Source organism: Gobius niger (genome assembly GCF_951799975.1).
Source record: "Gobius niger genome assembly, chromosome: 17".
Classification (NCBI taxonomy): domain Eukaryota; kingdom Metazoa; phylum Chordata; class Actinopteri; order Gobiiformes; family Gobiidae; genus Gobius; species Gobius niger.
The window spans coordinates 28,083,398-28,105,733 of NC_136868.1; the positions used below are offsets into that span (position 1 = coordinate 28,083,398).

Consider the following 22,336-nt stretch of genomic DNA (forward strand, 5'->3'; position numbering starts at 1 on the left):
TGTTTGTGTTTTTTTCTCTATCAGTTGAGAATAACTATGTTATGTGTATTTCTTAATCAGCATTATATTTTTTAATTGTTTTGAATGATAATAATTTGCAGCTGCTTAATTCTAGTCAAGTGCCAGGTTCTATTCTTTTTGAGGAAGCCAATGCCCTAAATTCTACTATTTTGATTGGCAAAAATCCATCATAAATAAAACATTCTGCTTAAAATCAAAATAATAATCTGTATGTTGCAGAATAAGCAGAAAAGTGCTTAAGCGAGTCGTATTCCAGTCATGCCTCTGCAGTTTAAATAATTTAACTATAGATTTAAGAAAAACAGAACTTATTTTATTCTGTACACAGGGATTAATAAAAACAAAGCGGATCGTTGACAAGATTATTTACAAAACAATTGATATTGTCTCCGCCACCATTTGTATGGCTCTCAGTGGATCCACAATGTCTTTTAGCTTGTCTTTTCTTAGAACCCAGTCTGGGACAAACCTGCAAAAGAAAAAGAACAAAACGTCAGCCTGCTCCACACTCACTGTTTCTCTGTGAAACTCATGACGCTGCCTGTACACTCACTTTGGCGCGGGGCGAGTTTTGCGGGGCGTTGCTTGGATGAAAAAGCTCCCGTTTAACGATGCGTTCATCTTTTGCTTGACCACCGTTCTCTCGGCGTCCATCTTGTGCTTGCGGGCTGTGAGGCGGTAAATGCTCTGGAGTCGCTCGATGGCTTTAGGCATTTTCATCACCTCCTGAAAGCAACAATCACCACATGTATGATCACACATTGGGGAGTGGAAGTGGTATTCAGGCTAGCTTCAAGTCATAAAAAAAACTCTTAACCCCCACCTTAAAGAGGTGCCCTCAGTCACGCAAAAAGACCAAAGTTGTTGTTAGCATTTAGCCTCTCCCAGTATACTCCTATAGCAAACGGGGTTGAAGTTTGAAGCTACCACGCTCTTCCACGGGCACAAAGACCAGACAGGTACGCATCAACTCGTCTAAGCTCAGGTAAGAACATATCTCAGTGTGGAAAAACAGTGGCCTGCACCTTTTAACCAAGCACATTTTTTTCCAGTTCCAGCTTTACCCAAATCTAAAAGCTTTTTGACTGGAGTTTACAGCCTACATAGGCCAGGGTAACGCCTCATTTGAAAGATAACACCTACAACAGTAAGCGTCTTCCTCATTATGATTGTTGTTTTTGGTTACATTACACTTCAAAAATAAACAAAATAAATGGCCAAAATGTGATAAAAATGTGGCAAAAAACACGACAAAAAAGCTATGAAAATGCAACAAAAATGTGGCAAACAACAATGAAAATGTGACAAAAACATTGAAATAATTTGGGGGGAAAAAACGACTACAACGTGATAACCAAATCAAGGAAGAAGCTTAGATAAGGCTGAGGTTTAGATTTGGATAAAGCTGGAGAAAATATGTTTGGTTATGGTGGGGGTTAAGAGGTCACGTGATCCGTGTCGAAGAGAAAGTGGTGAACAGAATGAGTGACTACATCAACAATAAACTTCCCCAGACTGGTTAGGTCAGGTAACAAATGGGGGGAGGGGGAGCTCTCACAATCCCTCTTGCACATTCAATTATATGCACGTTTCATGCCACCCCCAAAATAAATGTCTCCGATTCAAATTCTACTTCTATCACTCAATAAAAAAGGTAAAAATGGAAGTTTTGCCACTAAAAACAAAATCAAAGCCGGGATACCTGACTTTTTTGTTGTAAAGTAAGGCAAGTTCATTCAAATCGTGACTAACACAAAATAAAACTAAAAATGGCACCATTAGTTTCACATTTCAAGTGCCCTCCAGTGAAGCATTCACATACATCATCAGTGACTGTTGACCAGTAATCTTTCACTTTTGTGCGTGTTGTTGCTAATCCCTTAAAGTGATAGTCTGTACGTTTGCAAAGAGAGGAGAGTGTGAAGTCAAATTCCTCCTGTTTAACCACAAAGCCCTCCTTAGTTTGCAAAATGAGGAGTGCAGGAACATTTTTCAAAACTAAACGATCAAGCTCCTCCCCTCGTGATTGGACCTGACAGGCTGGTTCACAGGAAAAGTTCATCTCATTGGTCAACGCGGGAGGATACTAGACTGATTAGTTGCTGTGATCCGGGAAGGAGGGACTTAATATAAATATGAAAATATATTATTACTTTACATCAAAATGCCAGGTGGTCGATTTTTATAAAATGTCTAAAACATTTAGACTTCCAGAATATCACTTTAACCTCCCACCTGCACAGAGCACATTTTCTTCGCTTTGGCATGACCCGAATAAAAGCTTCTTTAAAAAGCATCAAAACAGCAGCGAAAACTTGCCGGGTAAGCAACAATAACGCAATAAAAAAGCAGGAAAACAAATCCCACAAAGTTATTTAAAAAAAACGATGGAAAAAAACTAACTAAATGTACAAAATGAGGCGTTACACTGGCCTATAGGCTGTACGCTCCAGTCAGCAGGGGGTAAGAGGTTAATAATTGGGAGGAAGATGATCCACAGTCGCCAAAATGTGGAAAGCAACAGAGCATGACTTCTGAGTGATGCTCAGGTTTTCGTACCACAGCGCGGTGCTTGTCCTGGAGTAGCAGAGCCAGGAGGAAGCAGGCCTTGGTGAAGATGCTGCCTCCCTTTTCTGCCACTTTGTCTCCGGCCTTCTCCCTGTACCTCTGCAGCAGGTCCAGCAGAGTCTCCACTGAGCTGTCCACGCTGTACACCGCCTCAATGGTCTTGTTGTACTGGAAAACAAAAGACACAACGCTTTGAAATGGCCCTTTATAAGAAAAGCAGCAAAACAGGCGACTAAAAGTGATGAAAAAGTGACAAAAATATGACGACAACGTGAGGAAAAAGCTTTGATCAGTTTGGTAGGTCTTAGCTTTCAAATGAGGCATTACACTGGCCAATAGGGTGTGACATTTTAGATTTGGGTAAAGCTGAACTGAAGAAAAAGGGCGGCGGGTAAGGGGTTAAAGCATGTGATGAAACAAACGCTTTGGTTCAGTATTACATATTTGTCTCCAATACACAAATATTATTATTTTTCCCTTTCCACAATTGTTGCGCTGATCACACGTCTGATTTAAGCTGACCACACACAGGCCGGCGCAGTGTTTCCTGAACGGCAGCCCTTTCTACACTTTCACTTCCCCATTTCTTTTTCTTCCCATTTCCAATTAAGTGTAGGTGGCTTAATGTTACACCATTAAAGTTACACAATGTTGGGATTTATTCATGAATAGTCAAATTAAAAAAGGGAAGTCAATGAACTAAATCTGATATAAAAAATAAAAAAAATGCTTCTTTCTTGCTTTAAAAATAATCGGACACCTCTGCAATTGTATGTCTCACTATATAACTCAATAATATGCGTGGGGGAAATGGGTGTTTAGGTTGAATGCAACAAATGTACAATGCTGTGAATCATCGAACCAAAACATTCAAAATGGAGGCTGTAACAGATGTGCTGCAGACTTTGGGAGCCGAGAACAATTAGCTGCTGCGTAAAAGCCTTTTTCAAAAATGATCAAATCTCTTTAAAGCAGCGACAGACGGTCTTGAACACAGGTAAGTGGGGTAAGTGCATTTTCTGACTGTGGATGTTGGGTTTTTACCTTCGACAAATTGAGGAGGATCTGGATGGAGAAAGTGACGACCTCCATACAGGGGATGCTCCTGTTGCAGCTGCGGATCAGGGTAAAGATGGTGGTCGTGGCTCCACTCTCCACCAGCCGCTCGCAGCACTCGGGGGACAGCCTGGTGGCCGTCTCTAAAAACACACAGGCAGATGGAACTATCATGAGATGGAAGTATCGCCCCAAGATAAGTTTGAAATATGTGAGTGCACTCAAGAGATACAACCACCTATTAAAAGAAGTCTAAAAATGGTCATGTGAGAAAACTTGCCCTTTTTGTGCCCTTTACAGTAGATTATACATAATGAACGCTTGTATTGACACCGTTTTATGTAGATGTAGTAATGCCTGTTTCAATGTGGGAAGTGACTGGTGTGGAAAATTGTGATACCACATAAGAAGTTCCGAAGCATCCTTACCCAGGTTTTTCAGGGCTTCTAGTATGTCTGAGAAGTGTTTGTATCGGAGGAGGTATTCCAGAGCACTCGTCGTTTTGTTGGACAGTTTGTCCTCCTCTCTCACACTCGCCGTCACTTTTCGCAGCCGCTGCCTCAGCTTCACCACTTTGGCATTGTCGTTAAGGCGTCGCGATCGGTGCCCTCTCCAAAGAGCCTGGGTGGACGGCAAGAGCACAGCTTTAATAAGTGGAATGCAAAATTATAGTACAATACAAAAAACAGTCAGGTCCATATACAGTATATATTGGGACATCGACACAATTCTTATCTTTTTGGCTCTATAAACCCCCACAATCGAATTCAAATGAAACAACCAAGATGTGCTTAAACTGCAAACAGCTTCAACTTTAATTTGACAGTATTTACATCCAAATCAGATGAACGGTGTAGGAATTACAACCGTTTGTATGTGAGCCTCCCCCTTTTTAAAGGGACCAAAATTAATGAGAAATTTGCCTGCTCTTCCCTCGTTATTAAATGTGTTTTTTGTAGTATTAGGATTAAGTCAAATCTAGTTGTATACTTTTTGTGCACCAAATCAAGTTTTGAGCAAGTTTACTTCAATCTTCAAACATTTTGGTAAACACCAAATAAATCGGACACAATTATTGTGTACCTGTGCTTTGATAATGCCCTGTTGAGTCTTCTTTTGGTGCCTGAGGAGGAGAAACTTGCGCACGGCTTGTTGGATGATACAAGCAGCTCTTTGGCGACGGTCTAACCAGCGCCTGACCGCCCTCTGGACCACGGCCACCTTCCTGCGGTGCTCCTGATAACGTCTCTTCTGATACCAGGCTCTCACCCAACGCTGGCAGGGAGAAAATAAAGCATGTATTTAGGCAGTGGTGGTAGAACATACTGTACTAAACTGACTCAGACTCGGAGGCTGCACCTTCTTCACTAAAAGAAATTTAACATAAGTATTTGAAATAAGGATAACAATGAACTTGCTGTTTTCAATTTTAGAAAAAGCCAGCTACATAATGAAAGATTCTGAAATTATGCACAGCATGTGAAAACCTACCTGGATGGTGATAACCGAGTTGATCTGTTTTTTAGCAGAGAGCAGTGCCCAGTGGACCCTCAGAGCTCGCTGGATCTTTATTGCATGGAGATGATGGAAGATTGCAGCAGAAAAACGGACTCTTCTGTTTGCTTGAGCTGCCTCCAACTCCTGAAACCATTAAGCAACACACCAATGGGTTAAGATGTGTAAGTTGCCAAAGCTTGACTCATATTTCATCTCTAAAAGCAATAGTGAGAACAGTTTATAAAATATTAGAGAGAGCAGGAGTAGACAAGTTTGTTTTGTGGCAGGCATACTTTGATCTAAAAAGCGGCGTTTGGGGTCCTCTCCTACAATATTGTAAAAGTACAATAGTTTTGTATTTCTCCCATAACCTTCATTGCAAAAGGTAGCTAAGGTGGTATAAACTAGCATCACGATGAGCAAATTTTATAAACAGTAGATAATAACACTGCTAAAATATCATTCACATCGTACCCGTTTCCTGGTGATCCAGATCCTCCAGTGCCTCTGAAGAGTGAGAGCAGATCGCCTCCGTCGGTTGTAATCCTCCCGTTGTGTCTTGCCTAGCTGCGCTGCCCGAATCCGACGCTGCATCTTCAGAACGGCATCTTTCTTCTTAAGGAATTGCCGTCTCTGGACAAAGCCCCTCCAATGAGACTGAATGGCAACGGCTGCGCCAGTTTGGCAGGTAAGCCTTCTCCTGATTTGCACACCTCTAAAGGCAGCCTGAAGAACAACGGTGGAATGTTTGACCTTGAGGAACCTGGCTCGCTCCTGTCTTTGTAGTAGCCAAGAACGGTAGTGTCTTTGGATGATGATGGCCGACAGACGCATGGCCTGGAATGCAACTTCGTGTCTGTGTTGTCTAAAAGCAGACTGGATGACAGTGGCAGCTTGATGCCGATGTGCCATCTCCTTTCTGACTTGATGTCCTCTGTAGGCAGCCTGGATGCTCACAGCAGCCTTTCGCATCTTCCTGAACTGTTCATTTTGCTTCTTGGCTGTCACGGTTGCACGATACCTTCTCTGAACAGCCACAGCTGACGCTTTAACAGCCAAATACTGCTTTCTTTGACAGTAGGTGTTGTAGGCTCTCTGCATAACACTAGCAGCTTGGTGCATCCTTCTGACATTTTTCCTTGCCTTCATTCCTCGATATGCCGCTTGTAGCACAACGACAGCTTCTTTTTGCTTCAGATAATGTTGTACTTCAGCTTTCATCTGCTTTTGTCCCCTAAATCTTTGCTGTAACACACAGGCCGCCCAGCGCTGCTTTTTGAAGACCGTCTCCTGCTTGCGCATTCTGAAATTTGCTTGAATTACAGTAGCTGCTCTGTGCATTTTGGATAACCTCTGGCGGACTCTGTAACCCCTGAAGGCAGCTTGGAGAACAATGGCACACTGCCTGCTTTGGAGAAACTCTACCCTTTGCTGCTTCTGAATCACCAAAGCCCTATAGCGCCTCTGGATAATGATGGCTGCTAATTGTAAAGCCTTGTACTGGCATTCGTCACGGTGCCTCCTAAACGCACTCTGGATAACCGTAGCAGCTTTATGCCTTTTTCCAAATTCTTTCCGGACTTGATGCCCTCTGAAAACTGCTTGCAAAAGAACCACAGCTTTTTGCATTTGTTGGAAACATCCCATCTGTTTCTTTGCCGCTGCAGTTGCCCGATATTTCCGCTGGATTATCAATGCTGAGTGCTTCAGAGCTAGGTATCGCTGGTGCTCACGGTGTGCTCTATACCGTCTTTGGATAATGCAAGCAGCACAATGCATTTGCCTGATATGTTGCCTGGATTTCATTCCTTGGTAGGCAGCCTGCAGGACAATGGCTGCTTTTCTTTGTAGTTGATAACATTGCAGATCTTGCTGCATTCGTTTTTGCGCTCTAAACCTCTCCTGGAAGACTACTGCTGCCCAACGTTGTCGTCTAAAGTCAGTTCGCTGCTTATGCATTTTGAAGCTTTTCTGGATTACCGTGGCAGCGTTGTGCATCTTTGCTATTTCTTTTCGGACACACTGACCTCTAAAGATTGCCTGGATCACAACAGTGGAATGCCTTAACTTCACAAATTGGCTTCGCTCTCTGCTCTGTTGGAGCCAAGCGCGGTAGTGTCTTTGGATGATAATGGCTGACAGACGCGTGGCCTGATATGAAACTTGATGTCTGTGTTTCCTAAAAGCAGATTGGATAACCGTAGCAGCTTGATGCCAGTGTGCCACCTCCTTTCTGGCTTGATACCCTCTGTAGGCAGCTTGGATGCTCACAGCAGCCTTTCGCATCTTTTCAAACAGTTCACGTTGCCTTTTGGCCTCCACCGTTGCGCGATATCTTCTCTGAACAATCACGACTGAAGCTTTTAGAGTCAAATACCGCTTTCTTTGACAGTAGGCTTTGTAGGCTCTCTGCAAAACACTAGCAGCTTGGTGCATCTTCTTCAAATTATGCCTTGCTTTCATTCCTCGATATGCAGCTTGCAGAACAATGGCTGCAAACTTTTGCCTTTGATAACATCGAACTTCCAACATCATTTGTTTTTGAGCTCTGAATCGTTTTTGCAAGACACAAGCCGCCCAGAGTTGTTTCTTGAAGACTCTCTGTTGCCTGTGCCTCCTGAAGTTGGCCTGAATGATGGTAGATGCTCTGTGCATTTTGGCAATCGTCTTTCGTGCTTGATAACCCCTAAAAGCTGCTTGAAGGACAATAGCCGACTTCCTCACTTTCATGAAATTTGCTCGCTGTTGTTCCTTAAGCAACCAGGAGCGGTAGTATCGTTGGATGATGATGGCCGACAGTCGCATGGCCTGATATCTCACTCTCTCCTTGCGTTTCCTAAAAGCAGATTGGATAACAGTAGCAGCCTGGTGCCAATGTGCCACCTCCTTTCTGACTTGATGCCCTCTGTAGGCAGCCTGGAGAACCACTGCTGAATTTCTCAGTTTCAAATACAGAGCCCTTTCCTTCCTTGCTGCAACATAAGCTCTATACCTCTGCTGGATGATAACGGTGGCCAGTTTAAGCGCAAGATACCGTTTATGCTGGCAGTAGGTTTTGAAAGCTCTCTGAACCACAACTACAGCTTCATTTTGTTTTTGCTGAAGTTGCCTTGCTCGCATACCTCGGAAAGCAGCTTGTAAGACGACAGCTGCGTTTCTCTTGACTTGAAAAGCTTGCATCTCCACTGTCATTTTTTGCTTAGCCCTGAAACGTTTTTGCAAAACCTTAGCAGCCCATGTGAGCTTTTTGTAGCTTGTTTGTGCCTGGTGCTTGCGGAATTGAGACTGAATTACGATCGCTGCTGTGCGCTTTTTACGCAACTCTTTTCTGACCAAATGGCCTCTACATGCCGCTTGCAGGCGATGGACAGCCTTGCGCTTTGCCAAATAGTCACTATGCTGTTTTCTTGCCACCGTTAGAGCTCTGTACCATCTTTGGCAAACAATAGCAGCGCTTTTCAAGATTATGAACTGATTTCTTGCCCGATGGGTAAGGAATGCCCTCTGTATCACAACAGCAGCCTTTTGCATTTCCTGAACACGTTTTCTTGTCTTGTAACCTCGATATGCTGCTTGTAGAGTTAAAGTGGCAGATCTCATTGATCTAAACATCTGGACTTGTTGGTCCCTTAATCGTTTGGCTCTGTATCGCTCTTGAAGAATAACAGCAGCACATTTTGTCGCAAGGTAGGCCATTCTCATCTGGTACATTCTAAAATTAGCTTGTATCACTGTGGCAGCCGTGTGGTGTCGTTTAAGATCTCTCCTCACCGAATATCCTCTATAAACAGCTTGAATTCTTAGCGTGGCTTCCTTTATATGTCTAAATTTGCGCTGTTGTTTGCGACTAACCACCAAAGCCCTGTATCGACTTTGGATGACGATGGCTGCGCTTTGTAGCAAATGATAGCGTTTTCGTTGCAAAGCCATTCTCACGTAAGATTGAAGGACGGTGACTGCTTTGCGCTTTCTATTGAGGTCCTTTCGAACTACCATGCCTCGGAATGCAGCTTGCAAGGCAACTGTTGCGGCGCGCATGTTCAAAAATGCTTTCCTCGTAGCCTTCCTGGCCTTGTAAGCTCTGAAATGTTGCTGAATGACTTGAACTGATGACTTTGTCAACTTGTATTGTCTCTGCGCAATAAGTCGGCGAAACCAGGCTTGTATAATTGTGGCACAATGGTTCTGCTTTTCCAATGTCCTCCTGACCACTCTTCCTCTCCAGATGGCTTGAATCTTCAATGTTGCATTTCTGAGAGCAAGGTATTCATCTCTTGATCTTTTCGCGATACATGTAGCTCTGTATCGTTGTTGAATCAAAAGGGTGGCTTTCCGCATGAGATGATAGCGTTTCTGGGCAGCATATCGTCGATAGACTGCTTGCATCAACGTCGCAGCCTTGTGTTGGATTTTCAACAAACCACGAGCCAGTCTTTTACGATACGCCAATTGTAAAGTCATGGCTGCGCTTCTTGTTCTCAAAAACTCCTGTCGGTCGGTGTTTCTTTGTAGCGTAGCTCTCAAGTGTTGCTGGATGACAACCACTGCTACGGTCATTTTTGTCATTCGTTTTCTTACAAGGTAGCCTCGAAACGCGCTTTGAAGGACTGTAGCGGAGTAGTGCTGGAGTTTGAGTATCTGGAAGCCTTGTCTTTGAACATAACCTCTGTACTGAGCTTGTATTAGCATTGCGCTTCTTCTGATGTTTCTGTATAGGTGAAGACAGCGTTGCTTCCTATACCAAGCTTGAATCTTTACAGCTGCAGCGAGTTTCTCCGATATTTTCTTCTTGTTCCATTTCCGGAAAGCAGCTTGTATTACTCGAGCAGCACAGTTCTCTTTCTCGGTTTTTTGGGCTTTCCAACATCTGTAGCCTCGTTGGATCTTCATCGCTGCAGACCGGAGAGATAAGAAGCACTCACGTTCCCTCTTGGCTGTAGCCCAAGCTCTGGTATGCATTTGAATGACAGAAACTGCCCAAAGAGTTCTTCTGTACATATACTCTGCCCTCCTCATCCTCCACTGAGCCTGGATAACAATGGAGTAATATCGCAGACGTTGGTAAGACTTCGTGGCGCAATACATCCTCCAGTGAGCCTGTATGGACAAAAAGACATTCAGTAAATTCTATAGCTGCATTATGCACAATCGTTCATAAAACTGTAAATAAGACTTATACATTCCTCTTGGAAAAAATATGTTATGAGGCTGATTAACCTATGTGTGGTAGCAAAGACAGGGCATTAAGGTTGTGCCATTTGCCTGCAAAAAACCTATCACTGTAGAAAATGCCATATTAAGCTAAAATGGCCAACACAAAATGCACATTTTCTGACCTATTCCTATTCACTATAAGCTCCTCCCACCCAAAGAGGGGGAGGGGAAACGAGACCAGCTTCTTTAAGCTAAGACTAGCCAAAGGAACTGGGGTAAATAGAGAGATTATTCAAAGATGCTTTTGCCGCTGGAAAAAACTCCAGGTATGTTTTAGATTATAGAAGCACATTGTAACGTGGCAAAAAGGCTCTCAAAAGTCTGCCTTGCACAATACTGTTGTTTTAAAATGGACAGACCATGTTTTTCTCCAATGACTTGATCCACTTGTCAAAACCCACCCATTACATTGGGATATACTGCAGTGCCTTACCTGAATAGCAGTTGCTGCTTTAGTGCGTAGGAGCCCAAGACGAGCCTCTTGTTGGCACTTGAGCTCTTTTCGGAGCAGATAGCCCCTCCACACTTTCTGGATCACAACAGCCGCATGCCTCTGCCTCACAACTCTGCGACGCTGGAGGAACCTTCGGACTAAAGACTGGATCTTTAAAGCAGCTGCGTTTCTCTCCTGTAAAAAAAAAGAAAAAAAGAGTTAATATGGAGTCAGAAAAATACACTAGAATTATCGGTATTATTTTAAATCTTTTTTTTTTTTGTCCTTTCAGCAATGAAATATATTCAAAATTAGCCATACATCCAAAATTGTGTATAGATAACAGTGAGGCTCCAGAGTCAAGTGCAAACCTGGTAAAGTTGCAGATCTTTGGTCAGTCTGTATTTCCTCCACGCGGCTTGTATCACCCGAGCAGCTCTGGTCTCGTTCCGCAGGTCCAGGAGGCGAGTACACAGGAAGGACAAGTAGGACATCACAATCTAAAATATACAAGACAGGTTGGCTAAGGATTGCAATTCAATTTCAAATACATACTATAGAGATGTGCGTGACTTATGGCCCTAAAAAAAGCTTTGACAATACAGCCCTACCTTCTCATTGGGAATGGTGTTGGACATGTCCGCTGCATTGATCATGGCAGGAACTCCACCCAGAAACGCCACGGCACGGTTGACCAGTCGGAAATTGCTTTTCTCATTATCCAGCAGTTCCTTAAATGGTGAATCTAAGAACAGAAAAAAAAGTTGAGATTTTCAAGTATTCAAAACATTCTCCAGGCTGAGAAATTCTTCATAACAAGACATAACTTTCCAATCCCGGTCAGCCAAGACTAGCTCATTTCTATTCTATGCAAAGACATCTGTAACAACACAGTCTCAGTCCCTTTTGACTAAAATTAGAAATTAGCACTGGATAAATCTTCCCATCCATCTTACTGATTAGATCATGGTCTTTTTTGCTGACTAAAATTGGACTAAAATAAATGAAAAAGTTGTTAGTGAGACTAAAACCAACAAAAATGTCCAGATGTCCAGTTGACTAAAACATGACAAAATAAAACAGATAATAAATAATAAAATAATCCAAATGACAGTTTCAAAGAGCCCCATATCATTTAAATCCACTGTCAAATGAAGAGTTCTGTGGTTTGTTCATGTGGGAGAAGAAACAGAGGACACTAATTAAATGTGATCATAATAAATATTCTAAAAGCAAAGTTGACTAAATTAATCAGAGGTAGTCAACTAAATTTACATGCTATTTTAGTCGACTAAAACTAGACTCAAATTGGAGAAAATTATTTGACTAAATCTTGACTGAAGCTAAATCACATTTGCATCAAAAGACTAAAACTAAAACTGAATTAAAAGATGTCAGAATGAACACTGAGATTAACCACTTTTGGAATCGTGCGACTCCTGTTTCATGTCCATGAAAGCATGTTTAAAATATTGTAAAAACTCAAAAAGGGTTGAGAAACTGCGCAGACAGCTACTAGTGAAGCAGAAGTGAGAAGAGTGACAAGGCTCCGAGTGATTGCCTCAAACTGACTGGTTTAAAACCAGATTCAGGGAGAATTTGTTTCCAAAGCATGCAGTGCAATAGGTTCAGTACCACTGGTGCCTGAGGGGACGGAGTCAAAGGAGCAGTCCGAGTCTGAGGCGGAGCAGTCGAGCTGGAGGCGGCCCCGGGGGGAGCTCTCCACCGTCTGGGTGGTGCTCTGACTGATGGCCTTCCCAGGCACCAGACTGGGGTGGTAGTGGTGGATTAGGTAGCACAGCACACGACCATCTGAGAAGGACACGGTGAAGTTCTCCACCTGAGCAGACAGAAAGACACACAAATGACATCAGATAATCTGATGAAATGACTGCGTATTATCCCAAATAACAAAATATCATGGATTTTTATGAATAATGTTGTTTCGAAAGCGGTGTCTATCTAAAACTAAATAGTAAACATTTCCTTTAGCCATACTTTCTCGTTCAAGAGTGTGCATTGTCTACGTGCATGTACTGCCAGATCATAAATATCTATTATTTGCCAAGTACCTGGTCTCTAAAATGATCCTAACACATGCACCTTACCTTTATGCTGTAGAAGTCACACACCGCCCGCACCCAGTCCATGAGCAGTTGAATTCTGGGGCTGCTGTGCTCAAAAGAAGCCTTGTCTTTGGCAGGACTTGGTTGGAGCCCGCGGTCCGTCCTCAGGTAGGCCAGGCGTCGCTTGGTCCTGAGGGTTTTCCTCAAGAAGCCGATCTCCTCCTTTAGCTGATCCTCATTCAGTATGACCTCCACCTTCAGGAGAAACATTAAGACTAAAACAACTGATACAAATGTTACAACGATTAAGTGTAAGTGTAAGTGTTCGTACATGAAAGGCAAACATGATTTTCCACAGGAGGGAGAGAGTCTTCTCTCGATGTCCATCCACGATGTCCCTGGAGTCAATCACAGAGCCTGTTAAGGACAAAGTAGGATTAGTTCAAGGAGGTATGAACAACTTTCAACAAAATTCAATACAAGCACCTTTTAAGCATCTTTCACCACCAAACTGATTAATACTGAACAGGCTCAAGTAGTGTAATCACATAGACAGTTGAATTTGACTTTGAATAACAACCTCACAGCACAAAGCACCTTTTCTAGTCCTTAAAAAGAACAAAAAAGATGCAATAGTCTATCTAATGGCCCTTTGATACAAATTACTTTTTTCTTTTCTTCCTCAATGGATGTTTAAGCTTCAGTTCAGTGTAGAGCGCAACAATTATGAGAAGAATATATGAACTGCTAAAGACTCGAGTCACATAGAAGTCAACACCATGAGGAAAAGTAGGTTTTGCAATCAACTGCAGCCGTAGCAATTTCTTTATTGCGAACATTTAATTTTCATACCATGCTCATCCTTGAGGTCGACACTCTTCTTCTTGAGCACCTGCAGAGCGATGTCCACGTTGTGAACCTTCTGCAGGCGGCTGATGGCCGGCAGACGCAGCTTCACTGACAGACTCCAGTCCTGGACCAGCAGCTCCATCACACGCCTAAAACAAAGATTGGTGCAGAGCATCAGTTTGTTTGTGATGTTCAACCAAAGTCCAACTCAGGAAAAGGCGTGGTTAAATCCCACTTACACAAGACGAACACCACACTTCAAGTCAACAGCCAAGTTCTTGACAGCAAAGTTGAACTCGTCCAGAGGTTTCTGCTGGTGGGACACAGGGAGGCCCAGGTAGCCAAGGTGTCTGGGGAGGATGCCCTCCCCACTGAGGAAGTCTCTGGAGAAGGCCAGGAGCAGGTCTTTACTCATCTGCCAGAGCAGAACAAGGATAGTTTAGCTTAGTTTTCTTTTGGGCTGCAAAGTCACAGATAGATGCGTTGCATTCGTAACAGCATAACAATATTTCCAAAGGGAATTATCAATGAGAACAATTTTCCTTCACTCTGTTTGGGTCAAGCACAAAGCTTTTGTGTTTCTAAGCTTTTGATACATCATTTCAAAACACACGCTGCCCATGCAGACTAAAACTGAATATTCAGATATAATGTGTTATTTAAATGGACTATTGTACAGAATTACCTTGAACTCTGCGTCCATGCAGAACAAACAAGGGTCATGCTCGATGAGACGAGACTCTTTGGCCTTGTCCAAGAAACAAACTAGCAGCAGCAGTTTCTTCAGAGTGAAGCGCGACAGCGCCTCCTCGTGGCCTAATAAATGATAAATTAACATGTGAGACACAGTAAAAAAAAAAAAAAAAAAAAAGGTCACACAGCCAAGCACATGAGGCAAATGTCCACATGGTGTTTTGAAGCATTATCATGTGGCTGAAATTAGAAAGGAAAAACCTGATCCTCTGCACTCACCATCTCTGTACAGATTGGGCACTTTAGGATGTCTGTGCTCTGCAGCAATGTCCGGGTTCCACAGAAGTCGCTGGAGGATGAACATGGCCAGGCCAAAAGTGTCTCCATTGTTTTCCAGAGAAATCAGCTCACCATAGATGGTCTAAATAAAGGATCAATACTTTTTATATTGATATGACAGACATCATTATCATGGAGACTGCCAAATTAACTTACCTCCAATCCAATACGTAACCACAGAGGATTGTACGAGAGTAGCCAGTTGAGGACTTTTTGCCGTTCACCTGCAAAAAAGTGTGGATTAGAGGGTTAATCAAAGAAACTTAGATATAATGAAGCCTCTGAAGCCTAGTTTTAAAGAAAACTTTTGAGTTTTTAATAATGCAGCCAAAATACAGTAATATCTGTCGCAAATGAATATTACTGCTTGTGCAGAATGTACTGGAATCCTAATCATCTTTGCCCTGTATTTATTTGTTGAGCCTATGGCGGCACAGAAGAGACTTAACTTAGGGGTACCGACAGAACATTTTAAGCAGACATTTAACGTGCATTGATTTGAATATATATTCATGACATTAAAGCAGTACTAAGTAACTCTTCCCCCTAGAGGCCATAAGCGCAACTGCAGGTGTCGTAGCAAGTTACGATTTTTTAACTTATTGTCTTGGAGAGTAAATACTACGCTGACAGGAAAGGCGAAGGGAGAGAGGGTTACTGTACATCCAATTATACAATGGAAATATTTTTTTTCACTCAAACTTTGCTGTAAATACTGTTTAAAGTGACGTTAGCCGCTGTTAGCTTTGCCCGTTAGCATGTTAGCTTCTTCTTCGTGATTCCATTAGTGTGTATTGCTTTCTCCGGACCGGTGGCAGTCAAGTTGCAAACATGGTTTTCTGGTCAGAGACACCAGGGGGAGATGAAAGACCCTCCAATCATCCCATAAACACTTATATTACCCCCACAGGGACTACGAAAAGGATTTATTAAGGCAACACGTTACTTAGTACTGCTTTAAAAAGTTTAAACTGCCCCGTCCAGCTCGTTTTCAGACAGTAAGAAACAGAGGTGTTGATGTAGAACAGTGCTGTACCAATGTCCTTCCACAGGTGGCGGTCTTTGCGCACCAGCAGCCTCCTGGCCTCCACCTCCACCTCCAGCTTCTGGATGGCTTTGACCATGGGCTCTGAGGTGAAGAGCTGACAGGCAGCACGCCTCAGTCGGTTCAGCTTCCTCCGGGCCGTGTACGTGCTGAACGACATCTCCTCTTTGGTGGGGGCTTTGGGGACACTCACCTCGCTGCCCATGGCCAGGGACAGAGCATTCACTGGAAAACAAAAGCAATCAGGTCACATCGCTGAGGGATGTACATGAAGCTCAAGCACCGTAATGCATTACAACTACAAGAAGATCAATTGCATTGTTTTGACCATAAGTTATTTTTCTTGCACATTTTCAAACTGTGTAAAATGGAAAAGCTGTCGGATTGAAGGTGATGCAGATGTTTGTAATGAGAGGAAGTGTGGTAAAAAAAAAGAGCAGCAAAACGACATCTTTACCTTTAGCGACCTCCGTGTTGACTTTAAAGTCGTCAGGCGTGAGGACGTAGTTGATCCACCAGGTGAAGCCCCGCTCCTGCTTCTCAATCCACCTCTCGTCAAAGAACATGTTCTTTGCAGCAAACGGCATCGGGTGTCTTGGTATGGCTTTACAGTAGAAAAAAAAGGCATCTTGTTTAAAAACTGCAAATACTTTAGGAGGAGTGCCGCTTGCAGTAAATGTCAAAATGTCATCCCTTACCGGTTTGAGCTGGCTTTACAAATGTGAGTTTGGACTGAGCAACGGCGATTATCTTGGATTTTTGAGCAGAAGACTTCACAGATGAGGCGCCTTTGAAAATGACAATGGGGTTAATGATAAAATAGGTATTAGTTGGTCAAAAGAAAACACACACAGAGAAGTACTTACTGCGTGTACTGGCTTTAGTGGTGTGAGGCTTTTTCTTGGCAGGAGCTACAGGCTTCACTGTTTTCAAAGATGAGTCGGAGTGGACTGTGACTGAAATTGGACAAAAGGATCTTTCAATTAATCGAACAATAAGTTTGATCGCCAATAAGATTTACTGTACTGGTGGATAAGTCTGTGATCATCCTAGTGAAATTGTTATTTTGCAACGCACTTTTAAAAGGGATATTTCAGGATTTTTGACATAGGGGCTAATTTCCTTGTTATCCAGATTTTTCTTTTAATTCATGCAGTCCTTATATTGGAAGCGTTTAGTGGTGCTAGGCTAGTGCTAGGCTAGTGCATGTTTATGGTAACTAGTAGCCTGCATTAAAAACAGTCTGACTCAAGCACAGTGCACCTGAGGCCAGTCAGTTATAACACCAGACAACCCATATAAATGTTTGTGTTGACTGAATAATCTTTTAAATGCAAAATGGCTAAATAAAACTTACATTTGAACATCATCAGCTTCCTGGTTGCAAGCTACGCAGCGGCGGAGGAGTGATCTGCAGTAGTTTGTGAATTCCATGTGTATGGCAACGTTTGGAGGACTCCCTGATTTTAAATGCAGGCTACTAGTTACCATAGACATGCACTAGCCGAGCAAATACAAGGACCTTTTTTTATTATTATCTCCAGAAATCAACACCACTCTGGATAACTAGGAAATGAGGCCCTATGTCGGAAATCCTGAAATATCCCTTACAGATCTGTTAACAGATTTAAATCTGATTCAGGACAGAAATATGCCAAATGGTCTTTACTCTTGTCATTTTAGGTTAAATGTGTTGTCTTAGGTCATTTTTTTTTTTAGATAAACTAAGATAATTGGACATCAGTAGGGCTGGTTACCGTTAAAAGATACCAGTATGGTGTGATAAAAAATAAAATAAAAGAAGGTTTAGGTACTACCGGTATATATAAAAAAAAAAAGATCAAAAGCATCGAAAGCAGGTTCCGAAAAAACAAATCCTTACATCTTTAGATCAAAGTTTCCGTTTTTTCCCAATTGATGCCCCCTATTTTTTCAATTAATTTAGCCCCAATTCCCCCCCAAATATTTCAGTATCGAAAAAAGTACAGTTCAGGTATTGGTATCGGAAAACAAGTATCGTTAAAGTACTTGAAATCAAGAAGTGTTTTTTTCTCTCCAACTGATGGATCTCAAGCGCCATCCAGTGGAACTTTGATCAAACTGACTGCATCGAGATCCGAATTATGTCGCCGAGAGACTGCCAAGCATTGTGGGAATGAGGCTCAAAAACACTGCCGCCATCACTCACAAAAGCATAACAGTCTATTAGTCACAACTGATATATTAGCTGTTGCAGCCCTAGTTCAAAGCAGAACACCCATTACGCGTTATGTTTGGCCCTGAAACCCATATTCAAAGGTCATCGTAAACACTATTTCAAAGATATTCCCAATTGTCACAGGAATACATACATGGCTTCGGCTGGTGTCTTGGCACGGCCGGTCTTCTTTCTGCTCTGCTCGGTTCACATTTAACCGCCGTGACCCTGCTCCTTTTCACCCGCTCCAATGTCGCCGCCTCTTCAACCTTCCCGTCAGCTTTCAAAAACTCCTCGCTCTTCCTTTTCTTGCCTTTCCCTGCCACGTGAAGGGGAAACTGCTCCGGCGAAGACGCCAAGAAGGCCGGGGCGTGCGAGGAAACGATTGCCGTGATGTCACGCGTTGATGGGACCGCTGGTGTTGGCGAAGCTGGGTCCTTGGGATCAGTTGACAGTGTAAACGCATTGGGAATGGAGTCCTCAAGCAAAGAGCTCTGAATTACAGCGACGCAAGCATCTCCGGGTTGAGGCGAAGTCAGAAGAAAAGTAACTGCCGCAGGTGATCTAGGAGGGGTGGATGCTGTTCGCTCTTCCCTTGCGCTTTGCCCATCTTGGAGATTTGTGTTTTGCCACTCGATTTCTGCACCAATAACCGGAAGGCAGGGCGTTCCCGGGCGAGATTCCGACTGGGTGCTGGAGTCGGTCAACTCCAAAGTCCTCTCCAAAAGTCGCCGCCTTGACTTCTTTATTTTCCTTGCGCTCGTGGGATTGGCCTCGACGGACGCCTTACTTTTTGTCACGGTGGTGGAGGTGAACATTCTGACGTCTTGGGGAGCGACTTTTTTGCTGACGTGGAAAGTCAGCCGGGGTTCGTTGATAACAGGGCTTTCCAGATTCGCATTGGTGTTCAATTTTCCACTTGATGCCTCCAGTGAATCGGAAAATTCGCTGCCGCTACTTGCTTGAGGGGAGCTGCTTATGGGGCTTAAATCAGAGTCAATGAGGGCCAGTGCGTCTTTTACGGTCATAGTAGGGGTTTTATTTAACATGTTTTCTGTTCTGATGGCTGCCGCGGCTATGGGACTTTGAACTGTTTCAATACGTGGCATTATTTTCTTTAACCTGTCTGGTGTGCCAACAGGCGATACGGTCTTGTTTAGCAATTTCGTAAGATCTTTGTTTTCAGGCAACACCAAAAAACACTGACTATTTCGAGTAGTCGTCGTCTTATCTGAGAGACGACGTACAAGGGGAGAATTTTCCTGCATGTCCTGGTGGTCGTCCTGGACAGCGGAAACCAAAAAGTGCCGGTCGTCACGAGGACAATATTCCGGAGATATGGGGCTCTCTCGGTTAAACCGGTCCTGGTTGAGAGAGGCCAGTGGGCTGCGAGGCTTCACCCGTTTGTAATGGGCTTTCCGGGGGACTTGGAAGGTCTTATTGGCCGCCATTTTCAAGGTTGGCTCCGCCCTCTTGGCCCTGGGTCCGGACACCGTCACAGGTTTGTTTTTGATGGAGTCCCAGAGACTTTTCTGAAAAAGATTAAAGTAATCATTTAAAGACAATATACACCGTTTTTCAGTTGGTAGAAGACATTTATAGATAGGGACGGCAACAAGACACACAAGGGGGCGTGGCCTAGCTGAAGAGGCAGGAAGCTTGTTATGGGAATCCCAATTTTTGCCGTTTTCTGGCAGACTATAATCATATTTAATAGGACTGAGATGATACACTTTTGTCAAAATCTGATATGTATCACGATACTTAAGGGCCGATCCGATACGTATTGCTATACAGTAAGTAATTATGATAAGTAATACGTTTCCCTTACAATGTATAAAAAGACAAAAAGTAATGTGTAATGTCTTTTGATATTTATTGAACCGTTTAAATTGAAAAGTGCATTAACACAAAATGTAACAAAGTACTGTGTAACTGTTACTGAGAAACAAAGGAGTGCAGGATAAAAATACCTCCAATCACAAGTATTGAAAGTATTGCGATACTTGATAAAGAATCGATACTTGGTATTGAAGCAAAAAGTATTGCAATCCAAGTCCGATCCAATATTTTGTCCCAGCCCTAATTTTTATCACACACAAATAAATGCAAACAAAAACTGTCTGGTTCCATTTGGATGTTTTGACACAGCAAAGCACTCAAAGCTAGTGTTAGCATGTAGCGAACGTTAGAATATGGTTAGTGTTGAATTTATGTTTGAACCACTTTGCTCCTCTCCTGATCTCTGAACCTTTTAGTTCAAAAAACATATTTATCAAAAGTAGTGGTGGAAAATGGGCGAAAGAGTAGTTCTTTTCCCTTTGTTTTTCCCTCTGGCAGTCTCCAACATGACCATTTAATAGTGAGTCCAGAGAAGAAAATGATGTAGCTAATCGTGTATTAGCATTATAGGTATAACCATATTATTATTGCAATATTAGCCGACGCAAAATCCACATCACAAGACACCACATATGGTAAGGTCTTCCATCTGACTCAAATGTAGACCATTTTTGCCAAAACATTTAAAACAAAAACACAATGCAATTTTTTTTTTTAAAAAGGACAAATGTTTAGGATATTTCTTATTTAGTTGCATGTGATGTTTTGGACACACTTTTGTGATTAGTTTTAATCAAGACAGTTATCGAATCTCACTTTTCTTTTCTTCCATATCACTTAGTGACATTGTGATTTTCCTGTTCAAAGAGTCACTTTTTTGTATTATCTGTGGTTGTAGTACCTTATCTGAAGAATGAAGCCAGTAGTAAAGCATATAAAGCACACAGCAAGTATATTTATCCCTTTGGAGATTGACAATGTTTAAATACTTGTTGTTTACATTACCACATAAATACATAGCGTGGAGACTCAAGTGTGGCAAAACCAGATAGAAAACATGCATCTTCTTTATTGAATATCTTCATGGTACACGATAGCGTGGGACTGCACAATATATTGCAAGTTATGTTATATTAATGTTGTTTTCCAAAATGGCCAAATACAAATTATGTGTCAAGTATTAGCCCTGTTTTTCTCAATTAAATCACACAATAATATATATTTCTATGTAGATTTCTATTGTGCTAACATGGAACATTGATGTGGTTGAGAAAACAAAGGAATTTGCACTTCCTTATAATAAACAATATTTGTGCAGTCCAAGAATGTGATAGTTGCAAGTAAAAACAAAAAGAATTGATGCCCATTGCCCATGAAGTGTGTGGCGCTGTACCTTTTTCTTCTTGGGGGCTTCAGCTCGCCCCAGCAGGACAGCCTGATGCTTGACAACCCCATTGGCATTGAATACAAGGAGTTCCCGAACACCACCTTCTTCTGTAGGAGTCCATGTGATTGTCAAGCTGAAAGATCCTTCACCCTGAGAGCAAAACACAGCAGAAAAGTTTATTAATGTGATTGCACAAACATGGAGGTCTTTTAAAAGCATGTTTCAAGTGCTTTAGGGATCATTTAAAACGAAACAAAACAAAAACTTGAATATTTGTGATCTTCTCTAACATCCCTCACCATACTGAAGGCCATATACAACTCAAACAAGACTGAACAGCCAAACTATGACAATTAGCTAGAACAACAGGAAATATCCCCCACATTAGCAACAAAGTGCAGTGTGATTGTACATGTCTTTCATAGTTGAAGTCCACTGATCTTACAGTGTTCTGCATAGACAGCAAACAGCTCCAAACACAATGTAATGACAACGCACAGATGCTCAGGTTTGCTCACTTTGCAACGCAGCTTACCTCAATCGTAAACGTGTTGTGGTCCACAGAGAAGCCTTTACTTGAAGCGATTTTATCCACAACAACCTCCGCTTCCACGTCCTCTGTCGGGTTCTCGATCCGTAAAAGTGCAGACTTCGATGTCCCGGTTCTGACAGTCCCAAAAGTGACAAAGGGAGCTTTGGAGAATTGAATTAAAGTCAACACGGGAACATCGTTCTCCTTGTCGGCTTCATGTTTCCTCGTCGGACTGAAGTCCAAAAGACCTTTTCGCGCCGTGAGGGCCATTACGAACGGCTAGGATGAAAGTCAAAGCATCTCAATAAAGTGTAAAAAGGTTTAAATCCACAAAGTTCGCCGGCCGTGCGGACACCGACCTGCTTCAGCAACACAACGTTAGTAAAATGTGAGTCTGGTTTGAAATGTTACAGACATCCAATAAGAGGCGAGGACACGCGCGCTCCGACCAATCACAGGCCACGATGCGCCCAAACCGTATGAATACAGATCCGGCAGCCAATCAGCGTCCAGACCGTGTTTAAACTGCCCCCACAAGCCCCGCCCTGCAGACGCTCGTCAGTCACTGCGGTTTTTTGGTTTTTTTGTAATCCAAGC

At 42.7% G+C, this 22,336-nt stretch overlaps 1 protein-coding gene across 1 annotated transcript; it reads right to left on the bottom strand.

Annotated features, from left to right (window-relative positions):
* Window positions 1-366: 366 nt before the first annotated feature.
* Window positions 367-22,099, bottom strand: aspm (assembly factor for spindle microtubules). Its single transcript, XM_079575624.1, has 26 exons — window positions 21,743-22,099; window positions 21,214-21,357; window positions 18,133-19,510; window positions 16,648-16,737; window positions 16,480-16,569; window positions 16,239-16,385; window positions 15,773-16,006; window positions 14,893-14,960; window positions 14,677-14,818; window positions 14,390-14,520; window positions 13,944-14,119; window positions 13,708-13,853; window positions 13,187-13,272; window positions 12,898-13,110; window positions 12,425-12,629; window positions 11,401-11,534; window positions 11,161-11,289; window positions 10,790-10,984; window positions 5,617-10,239; window positions 5,137-5,286; window positions 4,729-4,920; window positions 4,074-4,266; window positions 3,634-3,788; window positions 2,581-2,757; window positions 575-747; window positions 367-490 (listed from the first exon to the last, which is right to left on the bottom strand). The coding sequence occupies exons 1-26, from the start codon at window positions 22,007-22,009 to the stop codon at window positions 388-390; spliced, it is 9,741 nt and encodes a 3,246-aa protein (XP_079431750.1). The 5' UTR covers window positions 22,010-22,099; the 3' UTR covers window positions 367-387.
* Window positions 22,100-22,336: the final 237 nt, after the last annotated feature.

What these genes read in the sequence shown, in the direction of transcription:
- aspm (XM_079575624.1), bottom strand. Translation starts at nt 22,009, where the DNA reads ATGGCCCTCACGGCGCGAAAAGGTCTTTTGGACTTCAGTCCGACGAGG. An exon ending in CCACCTGTGGAAGGACATTG is followed by an intron (nt 14,961 to 15,772) that starts GTACAGCACTGT and finishes ACTTTTTTGCAG; the next exon opens with GTGAACGGCAAAAAGTCCTC. An exon ending in TCTGGATCACCAGGAAACGG is followed by an intron (nt 5,287 to 5,616) that starts GTACGATGTGAA and finishes TAATGGTTTCAG; the next exon opens with GAGTTGGAGGCAGCTCAAGC.